This window comes from Castor canadensis, chromosome 6 (assembly GCF_047511655.1).
Source record: "Castor canadensis chromosome 6, mCasCan1.hap1v2, whole genome shotgun sequence".
Lineage (NCBI taxonomy): Eukaryota > Metazoa > Chordata > Mammalia > Rodentia > Castoridae > Castor > Castor canadensis.
This window is the reverse complement of record NC_133391.1, coordinates 1,326,501-1,346,516: the sequence shown is the minus strand read 5'-3', so window position 1 is coordinate 1,346,516 and position 20,016 is coordinate 1,326,501. Positions and strand designations below refer to the sequence as shown.

Sequence of the window (20,016 nt, the reverse complement as noted above, 5' to 3'; positions counted from 1 at the left end):
CCGGGGCAGGGCCGGGTATGGGTGGGGCTAAACAGACATGGGCGGCTGTAGGCGTGGCTAGCCCAAACAGGGGCGGGGCTGTTTAGCATATAAGCGCTTTGGGGGCGTGGTGAAGCGAAGTGTGGGCGTGGCCAAACCCAGTGTGGGCGGGGCGAGGCTGGACCTGGGATGCGGTAGGCGGGGCCGGGCCGGACCAGGCTGGCGGTGGGCGGTGCCTGCGGTGGGCGCGGGAGGAAGTCACGTGGGCGCGCGGGCTCACATGACTGGCCGCGCTATGGACCGGCTGCCGGGCGCGGCAGTCCTGGCGGCGGTGGCGGCGGAGACGGAGGCGGGTCCCCGGGCGGCAGGTACGGTCCCAGGTTCGCGGCCCGCTGGCCCTCTGCAAGCGGGTGGACGTGGACCCTCGGGTCACTTCGTGCCCGCGTCCTGCGCCCCGCGCCCCTTCCCGCCCGGGAGAGCTGGGCGCGCCCGCATCCCACATCACGTCTGCTGGCCACACCTGGGCCGCCCTCGTGGGGCTTCCTGAGGGACTGTCCTCCTCCCCCTGCCTGGGGACCTCCGCCTGGAGGGGCGGTGGCCAGTGCGTCCGGGGGGGGATGCCACCCGGGGACCTGCGTGCTGGTCTATGAGGGACTCGTGTCACCGTGTCAGCCGGACCAGCAAACGGGGTGCGGGACCCCCTGGGTTTAAGGACTTTGTCTCGTGGCCCTCCCGCTTGCGGACACATGCAGGTGGCTGCTGGTGACAAGTACTGCTATTGGGGGCGCAAAGTTGGGGCTCGGCCAGGTGTCACCGAGGCGGTGACAATCCAGGTGACTTCTGGAGGAGGGGTGGCAGGCAGATTCTTCCCGGGGAGGGAGGGGTCCCTGCAGGCCTTAACTGGTGGACAGTCGCTGTGTCTGGGCGGAACGTTCCTCCAGAATTGCTCTTTAGTCATTTTTTTCCTTGTCACTTGTACCTTTGCAAGGGGAAGCATGTGACTGTGCTGTTGGGCAGAACATTGTGTTCAGGAGGTCACAGGCCGGGGCCCAGGGAGGCCTCTACTAGGGACCCTGGCTGGACCTCTTCTCTGGGTAACTTGGGTTTTTTTTTTTTTTTTTGTTTTGCAGGACTCGTGTTTGAACTCAGGGCCTCACGCTTGCTAGGCAGGCATTCTCACTGCTTGAACCACTCCACTAGCCCAAAAGATATCTTTTTTTTTTTTTTGGTGGTACTGGAGTTTGAATTCAGGGCCTTCACTTTGAGCCACTCCACCAGCCCTTTTTTTCAATGGATGTTTTCAAGATGGGGGGCGGTTCTTGAACTATTTGCCCAGGCTGGCTTTGAACCGTGATCCTCCTGATCTCTGCCACCTGAGTCGCTAGGATTACAAGCGTGAGCCACCGGCGCCCAAGTGCGGGTATTCCCTGGGGTCACTGGGATGGGAGGGGAGGTGATTGGGCCCGATGCTGGGTCTCCTTATCTTGTATAAAGCGAGTCCCACTGGCAGGAGGTGGTGATAGCTCAAGAGTCACTTCTTTGCAGATTGTAGGGACTGCTTAAGTTTGTCCTACAAGACGCACCTAATGAGTGCCATTATGGTGTGATTTCAGGAACAGTCCCAGCTCTGGACTCCCGGGAGCTGCCCTTTGGTGACTGTGTCTGGAGTTCCCACAGGTTAGGTGGCTTTCCCTGGAGGAAGGGGGCAGTGGTGATTTTAACAGGAGTGTTAATTTTGTCCACAGCCATGTGGCACTCCACAGGGTGGCCCTCCCAATTTACAGTTGTGTTCCTATATATGCATGCGTCTAAAAGTGGCTTTTGGGACCAAGTGTGTCATCTGGTCTATTTGAAACCTGCTGCCCATCCCAGCAGGGAGGTGAAGGAACGTAGCAACTTTTTATTTATTTATTTGTTTTTAACCTTGGGAAAAGTAACTTATCTAGTGGGGAGTGACTTGCCCAGAGTGGGCAGTGTGAGGGAGTGTGTCTTGGTGGAGACCTTGGTTGGCTGGGCCTCGGGAAGGAATTTGGTTTAGAGATAAGCGTGTATCTCACATTTGCCTAGGGTTAGTTTTGGCAACTTGAAGGAGGAGAACAGTGAATTTCCTCTTCTGGTTTTTGTGTACACAGTCAGAGCTGCTGGTAGTATTTATTTATTTATTTATTTAGGAGGTACTGGGGTTTGAACTCAGGGCCTCACGGTTGCTAGGCAGGAGCTCTGCCACTTGGGCCACTGCACCAGCCCTTTTGTAATACGTCTTTTCATGTTTTGGATACTAAGCCTTTGAGGATTTTATATTGAAATTGTAACCATCAGCGTACTGTGCATGAGTTGGGTGTGGTGGTGCACGTCTGTAATCCCGGCACTTGGGAGGATGGGGCAGGAGAATTGTGAATTCAAGGACAGCTTGGGCTACATAGCAAGACCGTATCTCAATGAAAAAGCAAGGGGTTGCCGCTCAGAGGTAGAGCACTTGGACAAGACCTGGGTTCCATCCCCCACACCAAAACGAAATACGTATGATTGAGTGGAACCTTTGTTCCCTGCCAGCGTGGGCTGGGAGCTCTTTCCAGGGCTGTGGAAGTTGTGAAGCTCAGTGGCTGAGACTTCGAATGCCCGATGACAAGGGTGTGTGATCGAGCCTCTAGTCTGAGCTTTGTAGGGTGGGTAGCATGCAGTGCTTCTGTGTACCTCAGCCAGCTTCCTACAGTGCTTCAGGCCTGGCTGTGCTGCTGGGGCTCCTTTGAAGGTTTTCAGGGCATTCCACACATTCCTGTCAGCAGGAGGAAGCTGGGTACAGCCACTGGGGATGGCCACTGCTGGGTGATCCTCAGGTCCCCTGCCCTGCTGCCCGAGCTCCTACCCAGCCACCCCGGCCTTCTCTTCCTGCCGCCCCGACCTACAGGTCCTCACCAGGCTGCTGCTTCTCTTCCCTGGGTGTAGCAGACATTTGTCACAATTCATTGGTCTGTCACTTACAATTTAGGCAGCTATGATGACTAAATTAAACCTGCAGTGGCTGTGCTCACCAAGCGTGAGCCTTTCTCTTTCCATTTTACACATTGTGCGTGTCAATTTCTGACAGGTGAAAGGTGGTTTCCTGTACATCCCGGGATCTAGAAAGGCATCCCAGATATGAAAGACGCTTAAATGTTTGAAGAGAATTTCATTGTGACATTCATTTTTTAAAAAAAATATCACACTTTGGTATGTGTATTAAAGCTTGAGTTCTGCATCTTTAAATGTTCTCTCTCTCTCTCTCTCTCTCTCTCCTTCTCTCTCTCTCTCTCACACACACACACACACACACATGCAAAATTTGCAAGGTGAAATGTGTCAGTCTGAAGAAAGAGGAACCAAGAGGATCACTATTATGTAGAAAACATTTTGCCACAATTTGTGGCTAGCAAAAAAGTGATTTCTTCCTGGTAGGGGAATTCTGTTTTGGTATTGTTTTTTCTTTCCTGAGAAAAATGAAGCATGAAAAAGGCTGTTTTGCCATCCTGTGTGCCGGTGGTGGGCAGAGATTGCAGGACCCACCTGCGTCATGGGACCCATGCCGCTTCGCGGGGCCTGCTGTGTGAGGAGGAGTGAGGACCTGAGCAGTGTTGTCACCTCTGAGTGACACTTCTTGTATCGTCCTTGTGGAATCATTGGCAAATCATGATCTGGGTTAAAGGGGAGAAGTTCTTTTGTGAAAAGTGTTTTGGGGCTGGGTGTATTGGTACACATCTGTAATCCCAGCTACTCGGCAGGTGGAATCAGCAGGATTGTGGTTCAAGGCCAGGGTGGGCAAAAAGTGAGATCCCCATCTCAGAGGGGTGTGGTGGTTCGTGTCTGTAATCCCAGCTATGCAGGAAGCATAGGTAGGAGAATTGCAGTCCAGGCTGTCCTGGCAAAAGCCCAAGGCCCTATCCAAAAAATAACTGAAGCAAAAAGGGCTGGTGAGTGGTAGAGCGCCTGCCTAGCAAGTGGGAGGTCCTGAGTTCAAGCCCCAATACTGTCAAAAATAAATGAACTGTTTTGGGGTTATATTGGTTTGAAAGTCACAGAGGCCCTCTGGGTCCACTCTGGGAGGATCAGATCCACACCTGGTACCGTTTCCTGCTGCCCAGCTGTGGAAGGCATTTTGCTGGTTTGGTTGTGTGGGGTGGGTGTTTGGTGGAGGTCCTTCAGCTCCCTTAAGCTTTTTTGGGGTGCGTGGCAGGTAGATTTTCGGGAAGTGACGAGGTGTGATCAACTCCAGCCCTGAGCTCCTCAGGCTGGGGAATGCCAGACTGGGGTCTGTCTGAGGTCAGTTTCCTTCTTTCCCCAGGGACCGGGGTTTGTTTTGGATGAGTGTTGTCTGCCAGGGGTCTATGAATGCATTGTAATCACACCCAGTAGACTTTTTTTTTTTGTGGTACTGGGATTTGAACTCAGGGCCTACACCTTGAGCCACTCCACCAGCCCTTTTTTGTGATGGGTTTCTTGAGATGGGGTCCCAGGAACTGTTTGCCTGGACTGACTTTGAACCACTATCCTCCTGATCTCTGCTTCCTGAGCAGCTGGGATTACAGTCATGAGCCATGGCTCCCGGCCACAGAGTTTTACTGTTGTGTGTGAATTGGGTTTTTGGGAAGATACTGTCAGATAAGTGACTGGACCACGGCACAAAGCTTTTGCCATGTCACTCTTTAGACCACGGCTTTAACACAGCCACCCATCCCAGGGCAGTTCCCTGTTTGCTGTGTGAGTGAGCGAGCAAGTGAGAAAGCAAGTTTTCTGTCATTCCCGTTGCCGGGGCTGGGATATGGGTCTTCACAGTCTGTTCCTTTCACTCAGTGTTTTTCTGTCCTGCTGAGTAGTTTTGCAGCTTTCAGGGAGGGAGGAATGTAAGGTTTCGAGTGTTAGGAAGTTTGAGTGACAGGAAGTTTGAGTGACAGGTGAGCTTGCTGTGGTTTCCAAAATGGCTCTTTCAGTGAGTTGATATGAAGTTTGTGCTCATGCTTGCAAGTTTTGGTAGAAAGACAACTCTCTTTTCTCTGCCCCTTCCTGCCTGTCTCCTTCCGCACCCTCGGAATCAGCTGCGTGTGTTCATTCAGCGTTGCGGTGAGCAAAAGTACCAGACCTTCAGAGCTGGAAAGATGTCCACAGGTGTTCTGTTCCGTGACCCTATGTAAGTCTGGGCCCTGGTCCCCTCACTTCACAGGGAGGATGTTGGAAACCCATACAGGTCAGGAAAAAAAAATATGTTGCGCTCTAATTTTTAAAATGTTCACACAGCGTGAGGGGCTGAAGTGGGCGATAAAAGCATAAATGAGCTTTTTTTTTATGTGGTGGTCATGTCTTAATCTCAGCACTTGGGAGGCTGAGGCAGGAGGATCCAGGGTTCAAATCCAGCTTGAGCTACATGGTGAGACACTAGGGCTGGGGTGTAGCTCAGGGCTAGAGCCCTTGCCTAGCATGCACGAGGCCCTGGGTTCAATCCCCAGCACTGCAAAAAATAGAATAAAATGAAATAAGAGCAGAAATGGAAACAAATTGAGCCAGTGGTCATGTCTGGTAGGAGAAAGGGGTCATCCCTGTTGAACAAGGGCGGTTTCTGGGGTGCTGTCTTTAAATTCTTAGTCTCCGTGGTGGCTATCCATGTGTTTGAAATATAATTTTGTTCAGTTGCTCATAGAACTTATCTTTTTCTACAGTGCTGGGGATTGAGCCCAGGACTTCGTGCATGCTAGGCAAGTTCTCTAGCATTGAACTACACCCAGTCCTGGGGTCTGACCATGTAGCTCAGGATGGATTTGAACTCGCCATGTATCCACTGAGTGCTGCATAGGAATTTTATGGCCCTTTCTGCCTGTGTGGAAGCACAGTGGACCCGGGGGTCCTGGTGCAGGAGTGTCTTAGCGATGTTTGGTCTTAGCTTTCATTCTGCAGCCTGTCTGCAGGGATTTAACGGGAGGTGCCCTGATGGTGGCATCACATCTGGTGAGCAGGGGCTTCCAGCAGCCTTCCCCTGGCTCTGAGGGGTCTGCACCTCATTTGTCCCGGGGACACAGCAGGAAGGAGGACCCAGATGCTGGGGCCCTGGCACCTTTGAGACGCAGGAGCAATGGATGGAGGCAGGGTCCCACTCTCTCCCTGCCACTCTCACCCTGCATGGCTGACGGTCTTCAGCACTGGATGTCACCTTCCAACTCCTGAGCAATCCTGACCCAGGCTGGGGGTGTGTCTTGCTGGAGTCGCCCTTCCTGTGACGTTTTGCCCTGAGGGACATTTCAAGCCTCCTGGGCTCTTCTGAATCCGGGAGGGCTGTGGACGTGCAGCTCTGGTGCCTGGCACTGGTCACCATCCTTGTTGGGGAGGTGGGTGGGATCTGAGGGGCAGGAGCAGGGAGCAGGGAGGACTGGGGTCCTGGGTGCAGTGTGCGGTGCTAGGAAAGGAGGGGCTGTCATGGAAGGTTCTGCAGTTCAGAATCGAGCTGTGTCGCGTGTGAGCGGGGTCCCCCAGGGTGAGTGGGAGGTGCCCCCATCGCTGGCCTCCTTGGCAAGTAGGGTTTTTGGTGGTCCTGGGGGTTGCACCCAGGGTCTCAGGCTGGCTTGGTGACGCTCTTGGCCACCCCAGCCCGGCGGGGAGGTTTAACTGCCCATTCTTGGCGGTGCAGTGCGGTGGGGGGCATCTGGCTCCCAGCTCTCAGAGCCGTGCCGTAGTTTGCTCGTCAGCACGCTCCTGAGGAGCAAGCTATGGACACTGCACGATACGGAGGTGTGCAGTGTCCTCTGTCCCTGCTGTCCTCAGTGACACCAGGCGTATGGCTGCCGTTGGGGGGTTGGCCCGTGTTCCTTCCAGTGCTGTGCACCTTGCCTTCATGACCACACTAGCCAGCCTCCCTTGGCACAGAACCTTCTCTTCAGTTGGTTTTCCTGCTGGGCACATGGTGGCATAGGGCTGCCCTGTGTCCTGTGTAAGGCCGTTGTAACAGTAGAAAGGACATACGTGAATTCAGGCTCTGTGGGGCCATGCGGGACAACGGGGACTTGTCCAGCTGCCCATGGAAACACTGGGTCAGTTCTGGCAGGGGTGCTGGGCAGAGCTGGTGCTAGCTGACGGGATGCCAGCACTCCAGAACAAACCCCTTGTGAATTTTGGGAGGCACGGCAAGTTCCCCACTAATGAAGACGCCAAGAGTCCCCCACGGGCCATCTTGGAAGTTCAGGTTTCTGCAGCAGGCGACACCAGGGGTCCAGCGGAATCCAGCCCTTTCCGTGGAAAAGCAGGTCCCCAGATTCAGTGGTGATGTGGTTACGGGGGAGGAAGTGACTAAATGTCTCCTTTCTGGTGACACTTTTCCCAGTTCCTGATTTGTTCTTGCTGTCGTCCAAGCCCTCAGGACTCTGGGTGGCTGGGCAGTGGAAGGAGGGTATGTCTTAGAACTCATGGCTCCTGTGACAAGTCACAGGTCATGCACTCATTGAGAGGGGCTCTGCCGTGTGACACCTGGCTCATTTCCCTGGGCGGGTCCTTGTGTCTTGTGGAGGGGCCTAACTTCGTTGCTAATGTGGCTGTCTGTCTAGCCCTCACGAGGCCAGGGACAGACGGCCCTGTGAGACATCCGGGAATATTTTCACTTTCATGTCAGGAGACCCCAGAAATCGAGGCACTTTCCACCTGAGCCAGCCAGCGCCACGGGGAGTGTTGGGAAGAAAGAAAAGAGAAAAACTACAAGCTTTGCGTTTTATTAGAGGCACGGATTTTTTAATTTTGTTGTTTGTGGCTCTGGGGTTTGAACTCAGGGCCTCACGCTTGCTAGGCAGGCACTCTACCACTTGAGCTGCTCTGCCAGCCCTGTTGTGTGATGGGTTTTTTTTTTTTTTTTGAGGTAGGGTCTCCGAAACTGTTTTCCTGAGATTGGCTTCGAACTGCAATCTTCCTGATCTCTTTTTTTTTTTCTTTTCTGGTAGGACTGGGGTTTGAACTCAGGGCTTCACGCTTGCAAAGCAGGCACTCTGCTGCTTGAGCCACTCCTCCAGTCCCAATCCTCCTGATTTCTGCCTCCTGAGTAGCTGGGATTACAGGCGTGAGCACTGGCGCCCAGTGAGGATTTTTATTTGGACTTAGAGCTGCTTTGTCAGTTACTTCCAGGATTCCCCAAATTGGCTAAAATAGTTTTCCTCTCAAACTCTGGAAGAAGTCATTGGGCTTCCCCAGGGTAAAAATTCCCAAAGTGAAGGGCCCTGAGGTTCTGTGAGCCGTAGCTGAATGGGCCCATTTAGAAGGGACCTTGTGGCTCATGGGCCACCCACTGCCGGAGGAAATGTCACGGTGATGTTTTCAGTCCTGTGCTGCAGTTTCCTGACGTCTTAAGCAGACCCGTGATTTTCCTCCTGTCTGTGACCTGGTGGTTGCACTTCCCTTGGAAAGGCGGCCTGCAGATGGTGTGCGTGTGCGTGCGCGTGTGTCTATTGCGATCGTCCTTAGGACTGGCTTTTTCTTTTCTGTGATACTGGGGATTGAACCAGGGGCCTCACACCCGCAAGGCAGGTGCTTTAGCACTCGAGCCTCGCCCTCAGTCTACTGGCTGTTCTTGTTTTTGAGATAGAATCTCTGGAACTTTTTGCCCATCTGGCCTTGAACTCGTGATCCTCATGCCTCTGCCTCCTGAGTAGTTGGGATTACAGGTGTGCACCACCATGCCTGGGTAGTGGATTGAGTTTTTGATGAGGCTCATGTGGAGGGACCCAGCCCTTCACGGTGCCCTGACCCTGGTCAGTGGTTCGCTGGGCGTTTCTTACCTGTGGGCAGGCCCATTAGCAAAGCCCAGCTCGGCACTGGGCGCCATGCTGGTGAGGCTCCCATTGTCTGGTTCAGATTCTTGCAGTGGCTGGTTTTGTCCTCACTTTGGAGAGGGACTGTCCCAGGTGAGGGGAGCACACCTGGCTTCTGTCCCTGCACTTTTCACAGCATTGTTTTGTGTGGGATTTGAGCTCATGGCTTCATTCTTGCTAGGCAGGCACTGTACCACTTGAGCCACCCCCCACCCCTGTTCTTAAGCTTCTGAGTGACTGCTAGATTGTATTCCAGAACGGTTGCTCCATCTTATATTCTGTCAGCAGAATTTCTCCAGATCCCCACCAACACGTGGGATTGTTTTTTAAAATTATTATCCCAGCCATCTTTGTGAGTGTGAAGTAGCACATTACTGTGTTTACACATCTGTTCATGTGCCATTTATGTATCTTTGGGAAAATGTCTATTCAAATCCTTTGCACATCTTAAAAATTAAGCTGGGTGCCAGTACTCACGCCAGTAATCCCAGCTATTCAGAAGCAGAGATCAGATTATCTTGGAGATAGGGTTCTTGTGTACTATTTGCCCAGGCTAGCCTTGAAATTTGATCCTCCTGATCTCAGCCTCCCAAGTAGCTGGGATTAAGGCGTGAGCCACTGGGGCCTGGCTTATTTTTAATTGGCGACTGTGTATGGTTGGGGGTCTGGTTCATTCTCCCAGTGTGGGGTCCCAGTTTTCCATCATACAACCCTGTGGGGTGCTCAGGCCGTGTTCGGTGGTACTGGGAAGTCAGAGCTCCTTGAAGGGTGGTATGTCCTGATGTGGGAGAAAGCCGTGAAGGACTCAGGCTCAGTCAGGAGACACAGGCTGACCTCTGGGTGGGAGGAAGATGTGTAGACGCTCCCGGCTCGAGGAGTTCTTGCATGGTGTTTGAAGTGCACCCGGGGGCTGGAGAGGACTTGGGCCAGGTGTCCTCAGCTAATAAGTCCCAGCGGGCTTGGACGAACCTGTGAGGTTGTTTATTGACACTGGGCTTCGAGGTAGGGACACTTAAGCCCTCGTAGGAAGACAGGCAGTGGTGTGCTGTCACAGCCCAGGCCCGCTGTGCGTGTGGCACACCACGGCCCTTTTCATCAGAGCTCTTCCAGGAAAGTGGGTGCAGCACGGGGGTCGTGCAGGGGGCTCACCACAGCAGTGTTTGTGACAGCGTCCTCTTTTGTGCCGGGGAGGCGTTTCCCGGCACAGTGAGACCTTAGATGGATTTGTCGGTGCTGGGAGGCCACGCGGCTGTGACCATACCCAGGCGTCCTGCCAGGCCTTGGTTAACATTCCGTTTGTAGGCCTCATGTGCTAGCTCACATCTGTAATCCCAGGTAGTATAGAGGCAGAGCTTGGGAGGATTAAAGTTCGAGGCCGCCTCAGGACCCCATCTCAAGCAGTGGCCGGGCAGGTGGTGTGTGCCTGTGAGCCCAGCTGAAGGCGAGGCTGTAGGAGCACGGGGTGAGGCAGCCCCCAGGCAAGGATGCAAGACCCTGTCTGAAAAATAACTGAAAGCGCTGGGGTGTGGCTCACATGGTGCCAAAAAACCCAAACCGAGACTCCATTCATTCACAGGAGGGTTAAATAATGCTGGGTACTCTTTTTTTTTTTCTGGTCCTTTTTGGTGGTACTGGGATTTGAACTCAGGGCCTGGTACTTGCAAGGCAGGGGCTCTACCACTTGCCCTTTTCTGTGATGGGTATTTTTGAGATAAGGTCTCACTTTTTGCCCGGCCTGGTGTTGAACCTCGATCCTCCTATCTCAGCCTCCTGAGTGGCTGGGATTACAGGCGTGAGTCATGGTGCCCGGCGGTGCTTTCTACTTTTCATGTCATGAAGTTTTCGCTAGATTGCTGGGGTCATCACATTGCATCTGAGGATGGTCTGTGTGACACTTTCCTCCCAGCTGTGTGGCTAGGCTTCTGGAGCATGTGAGAGCCACCTAGGACAGCGTCCATCGGGAAGACGAGTGTGACATTCTCAAGGAACCCATCCCAAGCTAGAGTTGAAATGCAGCCACATGTTTGTGTCTGGAGATGTTTTCATGTTATTTTCAGAAGCAGAGCTCGGCCGATAAGTGAATGACTGAGTGACTTTTGTCTCCTACCTCAGATGTGCACTTCTTAGGGGGACGGTGGAGGAAAAGGAGGCAGAGGGGCTGATGGGAAGGGAAAGGTTGAGTGAATTCTTCAGTTGTGACTGTTTAAAGAGGCGCCAGCCTCCCAGCCAGGGAGAAGGGACAGAAAATGACACACGCTGGCCTGAGCGGGAGGCAGCTGGGACTCTGGCTTGCGGGGGTGTGCATTGGCTCAGTGGCTTTGGAAAAGTGGAAATCTTTCCTGAGCTGAACACACACGTGTCTGTGACCCAGCCTCTGCACTGCTGGCTGTGCTGTCCCCACAAAAACGCGTGTCTGTGTCAGCCCAGACACCCCACATACGATCATCGTGGGCCGTGTGTCAGGGACAGACGCTGGCCACTGGCCGCCTGGCAGCCATGGCAGGGATGGGCGGCGGGGGCCACATGGCACTGTGGCTGCTCTGTCTGTCTGTCCTTCTTGGTGTGCACAGTTAGGGGGTCACTGAGAGAACCCCCCTTTCTGTACCAGTGAGTAAAGTTTAAAGAGCTAAAGGGAAAAAGAAAACAGTTTTATATTTAGTGTGTGTAATGAAATGTGATATTTGTGTGTACTTTTTTTTTTGGTGATATGAGATTTGAACTTGGGGCTTCCTGCTTGCTAGGCTGGCCTTTGCCACTCAAACCACGTCACTGGCCTCTTTTGCTGTGGTTGTTTTTGAGATGGGGTCTTGAGTTTTTGCCTGGGCTGGCCTTGACCTATGTCCTCCTGTTTACACTTCCTGCAGAGCTGGATGACAGGCACTCGCCACCATGCCCAGTTTTTACTGGTTGAGGTTGTGTTTCAGGAACTTCCTGCCTATGTTGAGCTGGCCTGCAGCCGTGTTCCTCCCAATGTCCACCTCTTGAGTAGCTAGGATTGCAGGTGTGAGCCACTGCACCCAAGCAATGTGTGTGTGCGCGGCGGCACTTCTGTAGGGCAGTGTGCAGATGTGCCTGGGAGTGACAGCGCCCCCTCTGGGATGGACCTCTCCTTGGAACAGAGCTCATACCTATCCGCAACAATTTTCTTTTTATTTCTGTTTCTGGCGGCACTGGGATTTGAACTCAGGGCCTCACGCTTGCTAGGCAGGCGCTCTACCACTTGAGCCACACCCCAGCCCTGTAACTATTGATTTTTTTTTCAAAGAAAAAATAAGCCAAAACATTATTTTCAGTTAAATCTTGGTGGTAGCATGTGGATTCTGGTATTTTCTGAACTTTTTTTTTTTTTGTCAGTTCTGATTTTTTTTTTTGAAATAGGGTCTCACTGTGTAGGTACTCCTAGGCTCAAGCAGTCCTTTTGCCTCAGCCTCCCAAGAAGCTGTGACTCCGGGCGTGCACATAGCACGCGCTTCTGTCTAAAGCATGCAGCTGGGCCGGGGTTGTAGCTTGGTGGGAGAGCGCTTGCCTACCATGCCTGAGGCCCTGAGTTCGTTTCTTACCACCATAAAAATAAAAACGCATGCCACCTGCAGGTTCGACTGCACAGTGGTTGGGGACACAGCTGCACAGTGGAATCTGCCTGTAAGGGGGACAGTTTGCAGCTACACACGGTGACATGGTGGCTGTGACTGAGGGAAAAGGTGGCAGCAGAGGTCTTTCCACTTATGCAACCTAAGTGTCACCCTGAGCCCCCCCTGAGCCCCCCCCGGTGTCTGAAGGCAGGGCAACAGGGCCAGGGCCTCTGTCCTGGGACTGTAGATGGAGGCCCCACTTCCCATGTTAAGGGCGTTCCCGGCCTCCCCTGCCCCAGAGCTGCTGACTTCTCACTTCTGAGGCCAGGGCCAGGACGAGGAAACTGCTTCTTTCCTGACGGCAAGCTGCTGATTTCACAATGTTGTTTTTGTGTATTTGTTTATTCAAGGCAGGGTCTTGCTACGTAGTCCAGGCTGGCCTTGAACTCATGGTCCCCCTGCCTCTGCTTCCCTAGTGCTGGGATTATGTGCATGCACTGCCGCAGCTGGTTGAGTTTTTATTCAAAGGCAGCACTGGGTTCGTGAGCTCCGGGAGGAACGTGCGTGCTCAGGACGCCTGCTGATTCCATGTTGTTGTTTTTTGTGTACTGGGGTTTGAACTCAGGGTTTCAGGCTTGCCAGGCAGGCGCTCTACTGCCTGAGCCAGTCCTCCAACCCTTCTGTTTGTATTTTGGTTTGAGAAGAGCCCCACTCATTTTAGCTGGGATTACAGGTTTGCACCACCACACCTGGCTCTGTAATTGTACTAGAAGCAGTTCACATGGCCAAGGACTCTGTCAATGGGAGGACCCAGGAAGGCAGGACCGCGTGGACGCGGGGGTCTCCCTGCACTGGGTGGGGGCTGGGTTTGGCCTCTGGGAACTGCCGCCAGCTGTGTGTCCCTAGGGTCTCCGTGCAGAGGGCCTGCTGGCTGGAGACTTCCATGGCATCTGTGTTCTCACAGGGCTGAGATAAGGGAGGCTCCAGCAGGGTTTATTGGGTAAATCCTGTCTGCAGCAAGAGCCTTGGACTCTGGGGTTGCGTCTGAGGACGAATGTGGGGGAGCAGGGTGTGGCAGGCGTGTGTGGCGGGCCTGAGTGTGCACGCTGCTTTCGTCTTTCTGATTTGTGGGAAGCGACTTGGAGAACCAAATCGGAAGGAGCTCAGTGCTGCCTGCCGCTGGCTTCCCTTTGTGTGCTGTGCGGGGTCACGTGGGGGGGTCACACAGGGGGGTCACACGGGGGGTGGAGTTGGCTCCCTGTCACTACGCCTGGTTCTCTGGCATCTGCCCCGCGCCCACAGCGGCGCCTCTGCCCTCTGCATGGGGAGGTGCCCGAGAGTTGCTAGCCTGGGATGCAGGGAGCGGTGGCCACCGGGAGCCCCGTGCCGGGGACGTGGTCCAAGCTGTGCTTGGTGTATTGCAGCATCTTCTTGGATGGGGAGTCTGGAGGAAGCCGGGGCTGGACATTTGGCGCTGGGCGCTGTCTGTGAGCCGCGGTGCCCAGGGTAAAGCAGGCTGGGCCCTGCAGAAGGTTTGGGGCCGACGGAGGACAGCCCGGAGGCCCGTCGGTCACTGCTGCGTTAAAGGCACAGATGGTGCAGACCAGGGTCAAGGTGCTCCAGTCTTCCTATGAAGCCCAGACTGGCCTTGAATCATGGCCTCCTGCCTCAGCCTCCTGAGTGCTGGGATTACAGGTGTTTGCCTCATATCTGGGTTTCTTTTTTTTTTCTTGTTGTGTGGTTCTGGGGCTTAAACTCAGGGCCATCACCTTGAGCCACTCCACCAGCCCTTTTTGTGAAGAGTTTTTTCAAGATAGGGTCTTAAACTGTTTCTCCGGGCTGGCTTTGAATGGTGATCCTCCTGATCTCTGCCTCCTGACTAGCTGGGATTACAGGCGGGAGCCTCTGTGCCCAGCTCTTTGTGTTTCTTGATCGGTGTTTGTTTTGGAAGCTGGGTCTCGGCCATAGCCGATGGGCACCTGGACTCATGCCTTCCATGACTGGAGCCCATGAAGGGTGACCACACCACGCAGCAGCCAGGGTGCTGCAGTTCACTCACAGCATGTCTGTAAGTCCTTATAGAATCTCCGTGTGATCAGGGTTCACATTCTTCACCACTGTGGGCACTTGGGTTTTGAGGACGATTTTTCTTTTTTTGGGTGGTGCCGAGGATTGAACCCAGGGGCTGGCACTTGCTGGGCATGCACTCCACCTTCTGTTTTCATTTTGTGTTTGAGACACAGTCTCGCTGCCTCCCAGCTTGACATCCTCCTGCTTCTGCCTCCTGAAGCTGGGGTCATGGGAGTGCATGGCACACCTGTCCACTTTCTTGGCAGATCCTAGGACTGGAACTGCACATCACACAGTCGCTCTGCTCATATTCTGAGGGTCCAGGGTGACCTTGTTTGCACACCCACTGGCAAGTGCTAGGGGTCAGGGACCTCCTTACGCTGGTCAGCAGTCGCCTTGAAGGCGCTCTATTACACTGTCCTGGGCTCATGTCCCCTTGGGTCCCTGTGATGAGTGGTGCCAGTCATCTTTTCGCATACTCACTGGCCATTGGCCATTTGTACCTCTTTGGGGGATGGCCCCCTCCCCCCTGGCTCTGTAGTGTGGAGAAGAAGGTGGCCTGCAGGGGATCAGTCTGGCCATGTGGCGTGGCCAGAGCCCATGTGCTCAGCAAGCACCGGGTGCCGGAGGCCCCATTGCCCGAGCAGCGTCACCAGCAGGAGTCCCTCTTCTCTCTGCAGATTCACCAATGCCCCAGGTCATCGAGCAGGGGGACCCAGATCCCAGCCGAATGCAGAGGCCGCAGGGGAACCCGCTGCTGCTGTCCTGCACCCTGCAGGAGCTGCTGGCCAGGGACACGGTGCAGGTGGAGCTCACGCCGGAGAAGAAGGGGCTGTTTCTCAAGCATGTGGAATATGAGGTCTCCAGCCAGGTGCCTGGGGGTCGGCGGGGAGGGACAGCCGGGGCTGGGGCACGGTGGCAGGGAGGGGACAGTCAGTGCGCCCAGGCGGGGTACTGTCCAAAGCCTGATGGCACAGTCAGCTGGTCCCCGTCCGGGACGCAACCTTCTCTCTGGGACCTCCGCAGACAGAGCGAGCCTGGTGAGGGCTGTGATCCTGGGGACCCCGTGCCGAGGGTTGGTAGCTCTCGTGGCAGGACTGGCACGGGCTGTGCCCACTCCTCCCCACGGGGACGCTGTCTCCTGCGGTTGGGCCGTAGTTGTGGTGCTTGGTGTGTGGCACCCCTGTGGCCTCAGCAGTGACGGTCTTTCTGTCCCTTTGTTCTCTGTCGTCAGTACCATGGTTTGGTTAGGGTGGATTTGGGGAGTTTTGTTCTGGGGTGAGTGCGCGATGAGCTAACACCACCCTGAGTGCGGAGTCCTGGAAGGGGTGTGAGGACAGCACGGCCCTCGCCTGGGGGGGCTGGGTTTGTGTGAAAAGGACAAAGGTGAGCTGGGGACAGCCGTCTGCCATGTCCTGAAGAGTTGAGGATCAGCACCTGTGTTTCAGAGCCTGCGACTGAACCGTCCCAGTGCTGGGACCCAGTGCTGCTCCCGGGGCGGGGGTCGCTCCCTCTGGGACAGCGCGGGTGGCACCCGTGATTCTTGCCTTCTGTCTGCAGTTGGGGCTGGCGTGACGCCGCCTGGTGCAGAGGAGCAGCCCGTCCTCCTGGGCCTGATGTCCCCAGAGTGGGAAGCTGTCACTCACTTCTGGTAGTGGCCCCTGGCCTTTTCCAGGCTTTTTTAATGCTCTCTATGTACCCAGGCTGGAACTCATGATCCTCCTGCCTCTACCTCCCAAGTGCTGGGATTACAGGCGTGCACTTCTGTGTCCTCCTTTTCCAGGCTCTTTGAACTGCCCATCCCTTAAGAAGATGGAGGCCGCTGATGGCTGTGTGTGTGTGTGTGTGTGTGTGTGTGTGTGTGTGTGTGTCCATGTTGAGCATTTATTTATTTTTATTTGTGCTGCTGGGGTTGCACATGGGGCCTTGAGCTTTCTGGGTAAGCACTGTCTACGTGGTCAGCGCTCCAGTCCTTTTGCTTTTGTTTGGTTTTCATAGGGCCTTGAAGCCAGCTTGGCTTGGGCTGGCCTGGCACCACAATCCTCCTCCTCCTCCATCAGCCTCCCGATGTGGATTATAGGCGTGTGCCAGCACACTTGGCCACGTAATCCCCTCCACCTTTGGCGGCACTGGGATTTGAACTCAGGGCCTCACGCTTGCTAGGCAGGAGCGCTACCAGTTTAGCCTCCTCAGCCCTTTTTGCTCTGGTTATTTTTGAGATAGGGTCTTGAGATTTTGCCTGGGTCAGCCTGGACTGTGATCCTTCTTGGATCCCTTGTAACTGGGATGACAGGGGTGTACTACCATGCCCAGCTGCTGGGTGAGATGGGGTCTCAGTAACTTTTTGCCTGGGTTGTCTTTGATCCTCCCAAGTAGCAGGAATTACACCGTGTGGGAAGTTTTGAAGACACCTGTCCATGTGTGTGTCTTGTGCCAGCCGCTACAGCAGATCCACACTGGTCACTCCAGTGAACGGGATACTCACGCTGTGGAGCCTGAAGCCTGATGCGGCATGGCGTTTACGGTGCAGCGTGGCTGGTGTGTGTGAGCCCCGGGCTGTGGTTTTGGTCCTTCGAGGGCCTCTGTGGCTGGTCTGTCTCGGCAGGCAGTGGTGATGCAAAGGACATCTCTACCTTTTAAGGGTAGTGGTGCCCACCTGAGCAGTAGCTGCTCCTGTAAAGAGTGTTGTCTTGGCCGGGCCTGGTGGTGCAGGCCTGTAATCCTAGCACTTGGGAGGCTTAGGTAGGAGGATCTAGAGTTCAAGGCCAGCCTGAGCTACCTAGCCAGACCATCTCAGAATAACCAAAAAGCCAAAAAACAGAGAGACTCTTGTCTTATGTTCTACCTTTTTTTTTGGTGGAACTGGGGTTTGAATTCACGGCTTCCTGCTTGCAAAGCAGGTGCTCTAGCGCTTGTGCCACACCTCCAACCTGGTTTGCTCTGGTTGTTTTGGAGTCTCGGGAACTAATTGCCCTGGCTGGCCTCGGACCACAGTCCCCGGGAGAGAGGACAAGGAGTTTGGGAACGCTCTTTCTGTGGGTTCCGTTGCATGGAAGAAGGAGGTCGGTGCTGTGGTTTCTGACGTCTGATCTGACGGCTGATCCTTCTCTTAGCGCTTCAGGTGCTCTGTGTACAGACGGTACAACGACTTTGTGGTCTTCCATGACACGCTGCTACACAGGTTCCCGTACCGCATGGTGCCCGCCCTCCCACCCAAGAGAGTGCTGGGAGGTAAGCTGGGTCCCTTGGGATGTTCTTGCCCATGCCAGCTCCCACTGCCAACCGCGAGGTCGCACACGAGCCTCTGGCCGTCCTAGGGTCATAGCTGCACTGAGTCCTGGTCTGGTTCAGGAAGGGTTGTGGCCTGGCATCCGAGTCCATGGGACCCTCTGGATGGGAGACTGAGAATGCAAGGAGCCCCTGTGGGAGCGGGAGAGGAACCCCAGGTCCCTCTGCACAGCTCTGGGGCCAGGACATCAGGAGCCAGGGGCCCTGTCTGCCCTCATGGCAGCAGCTGGCTTTTCCCATGCTCACAAAGCCCCGTGCCATGCAGGTGAACTCAGGGAAGGGCAGCGCAGGCCAGGTGGGGTGTGAGGTGTGTCCTGGAGAAGCTGGAGCGATGGTCAGTGGTCAGTTGCTGTGCCCGCCTGGCCCTCTGAGACTGACCTGCTCTTTGCAGAGCATAGGGTTCTGCAGGTCGTCTTCCTGGTTCTCACTGGTCATCCTTCCCATGGCCTTTTCCCAACATCTGAATAAGGCTTGATGGGCAGACAGGTGCTCAGAGCCCACTTTTCTTGTATGTGGTTCTGGGGAGTGACCTCAGGGCTCTGCCACCTGAGCCACATCCCCAGTCCTTTTGCTTTTAGGGTAGGGTCTCACTAACTTTCTTCAGGCTGGCCTTGAACTCTCAGATGCCTCTGCATCTCAAGTTGCTGAGATTACAGGCATGCACCACCACACCCGGTTTCAAAGTAATTACACTTGAACAGGGAAAAGCTTCAGACTACCACAGTGGTCAGTTTCTAGCATTTGAAACCCTGGAACGTGGACATGTGAGCTTTGCCTGACGTGGGCGGCCGGGTAACTTAACACCTGGTCATGTGGCCTTCTCTCCAGCTGGGCACTGCACTGTAGGGCAGGCCCACAGCTGATGTCCGAGGCGGTCAGGAAGGGCAGTGGCGGTCAGGAGGTGTCTTGGGGGGCGTGATGCCCGCCAGTGTCCATCTGCAAAGCCGGCTTCAGGCTCTGGAGCTGACGCGGGTGGTCACCTGGCCCACACTTGTGGAAGTGCAGCCTTCTGTAGAGGAGGTGGGGTGGTGGTCAGAGTCACATATCTGTGATGCACAGGAAATGAGCTGGATTCAGGGCTGGGGGAGAGTGCCTGCCTGCCACACACGAAGCCCTGGGTTCAAGCCCCACCACGGGAAAGGGAAAAGAAATTGGATCCATTTAAGTGAGTTCTAAGTGTTAGGACAGGAAAAGCAGGTGTAGCCAGGCTCGCTTACAGAGAAAGGCCAGGACGGGCTCGCAGGTGGAGGGTGTAGACGGCAGTAGGATGCACACCTGGTTCCCAGTAGTCCTTTCTCACTTTTTTTTTTTTTTTTTTTTGTGACACTGGGGTTTGAATTCAGGCTCTTGTGGTTGCTAGGCAGGTGCTCTACTACTTGAGCCATGCTTTTTAGGTAACTTTTTTGGAAAGGGTTTCCCATCTATGCCCAGGTTGGCCTGGGGTCTGTCCTCCTGTTTACAAGCCTCTTGTGTAGCTGGGATGACAGGCTGTGCTATCACTCCAGATCTTATTGGAAGTAATGGGTGTTGCCAACTATTTTCCTGGTTTGGCCTCAAACCGAGATCCTCCTGATGTCTGCCTCCAGATTAGCTGGGGTGACAGTTAGGAGCCACCAGCACCTGGGTTTTTCTTTTTCTTTTTTGAAGCAGGATTTTACTGTGTAGTCCAGGCTGCTTTAGCCTCCAGAGTTCTGGGATTACGGACGTGTGCTCCCACACCCAGCTTCCTAGTACTCTTGACCAAAATGCACAGGTCTTGGTTTTGCTTGGTGGTTCCTGACCCCATGGGCACGGAGGTGGCTCTGCCCCAGCTCTGTGCTTGTGGGGCCTGTTGCCTAGGCCCCAGCTAGCCTGGTGGCCACTCTGACCCTCCGGGAGGTGATTGGGGGTCGACCCTGGGGTGACTCCACGGTCTTGTCCAGCGGACAGGGAGTTCATCGAGGGCCGGAGGAGAGCCCTGAAGCGTTTCATCAACCTGGTGGCCCGGCACCCGCCCTTCTCCGAGGACGTCCTCCTCAGGCTCTTCCTGTCCTTCAGTGGCTCGGTAAGTGTGTCCTTGTGGGTCCTTACATGTTGGATTCTGTTTCCCAAAGCTCTCATTGTCATTCTCTTTTTTCTTTGGTGGTCGTGGGGTTTGAACTCAGGGCCTTGCGCTCTACCACTTGAGCCATGCCCAGGTTCATTTTTGTTCTTGAATCTCAGTTGTTTTGCTCTCCTGTCCTGGTTCGGGTGCCAGGGAAGGAATGTGTTTCGCCACGATTGACAGCCTAAGACTGTTCCTTTCCAAATGACAGGTC

General features: G+C 54.6%; 1 protein-coding gene across 7 annotated transcripts in view; it reads left to right on the top strand.

Annotated features, from left to right (window-relative positions):
* The first annotated feature begins 225 nt into the window (after window positions 1-225).
* The window catches only part of Snx8 (sorting nexin 8), a 29,503-nt gene continuing 9,712 nt past the window's right edge, over window positions 226-20,016 (top strand). The window contains exons 1-6 of one of the 7 annotated variants that reach the window (XM_074075423.1): window positions 248-347; window positions 1,593-1,656; window positions 5,049-5,140; window positions 15,112-15,302; window positions 17,545-17,662; window positions 19,642-19,763. In XM_074075423.1, the coding sequence (XP_073931524.1) occupies window positions 260-347; window positions 1,593-1,656; window positions 5,049-5,140; window positions 15,112-15,302; window positions 17,545-17,662; window positions 19,642-19,763 (675 nt within the window). In that variant the 5' untranslated portion in view covers window positions 248-259. Of the gene's footprint in view, window positions 348-372; window positions 813-867; window positions 1,400-1,592; window positions 1,657-5,048; window positions 5,141-15,111; window positions 15,303-17,544; window positions 17,663-19,641; window positions 19,764-20,016 lie in introns of those variants that run through there. The other 6 variants (XM_074075426.1, XM_074075425.1, XM_074075428.1 and 3 more) reach the window with 6 other exon arrangements.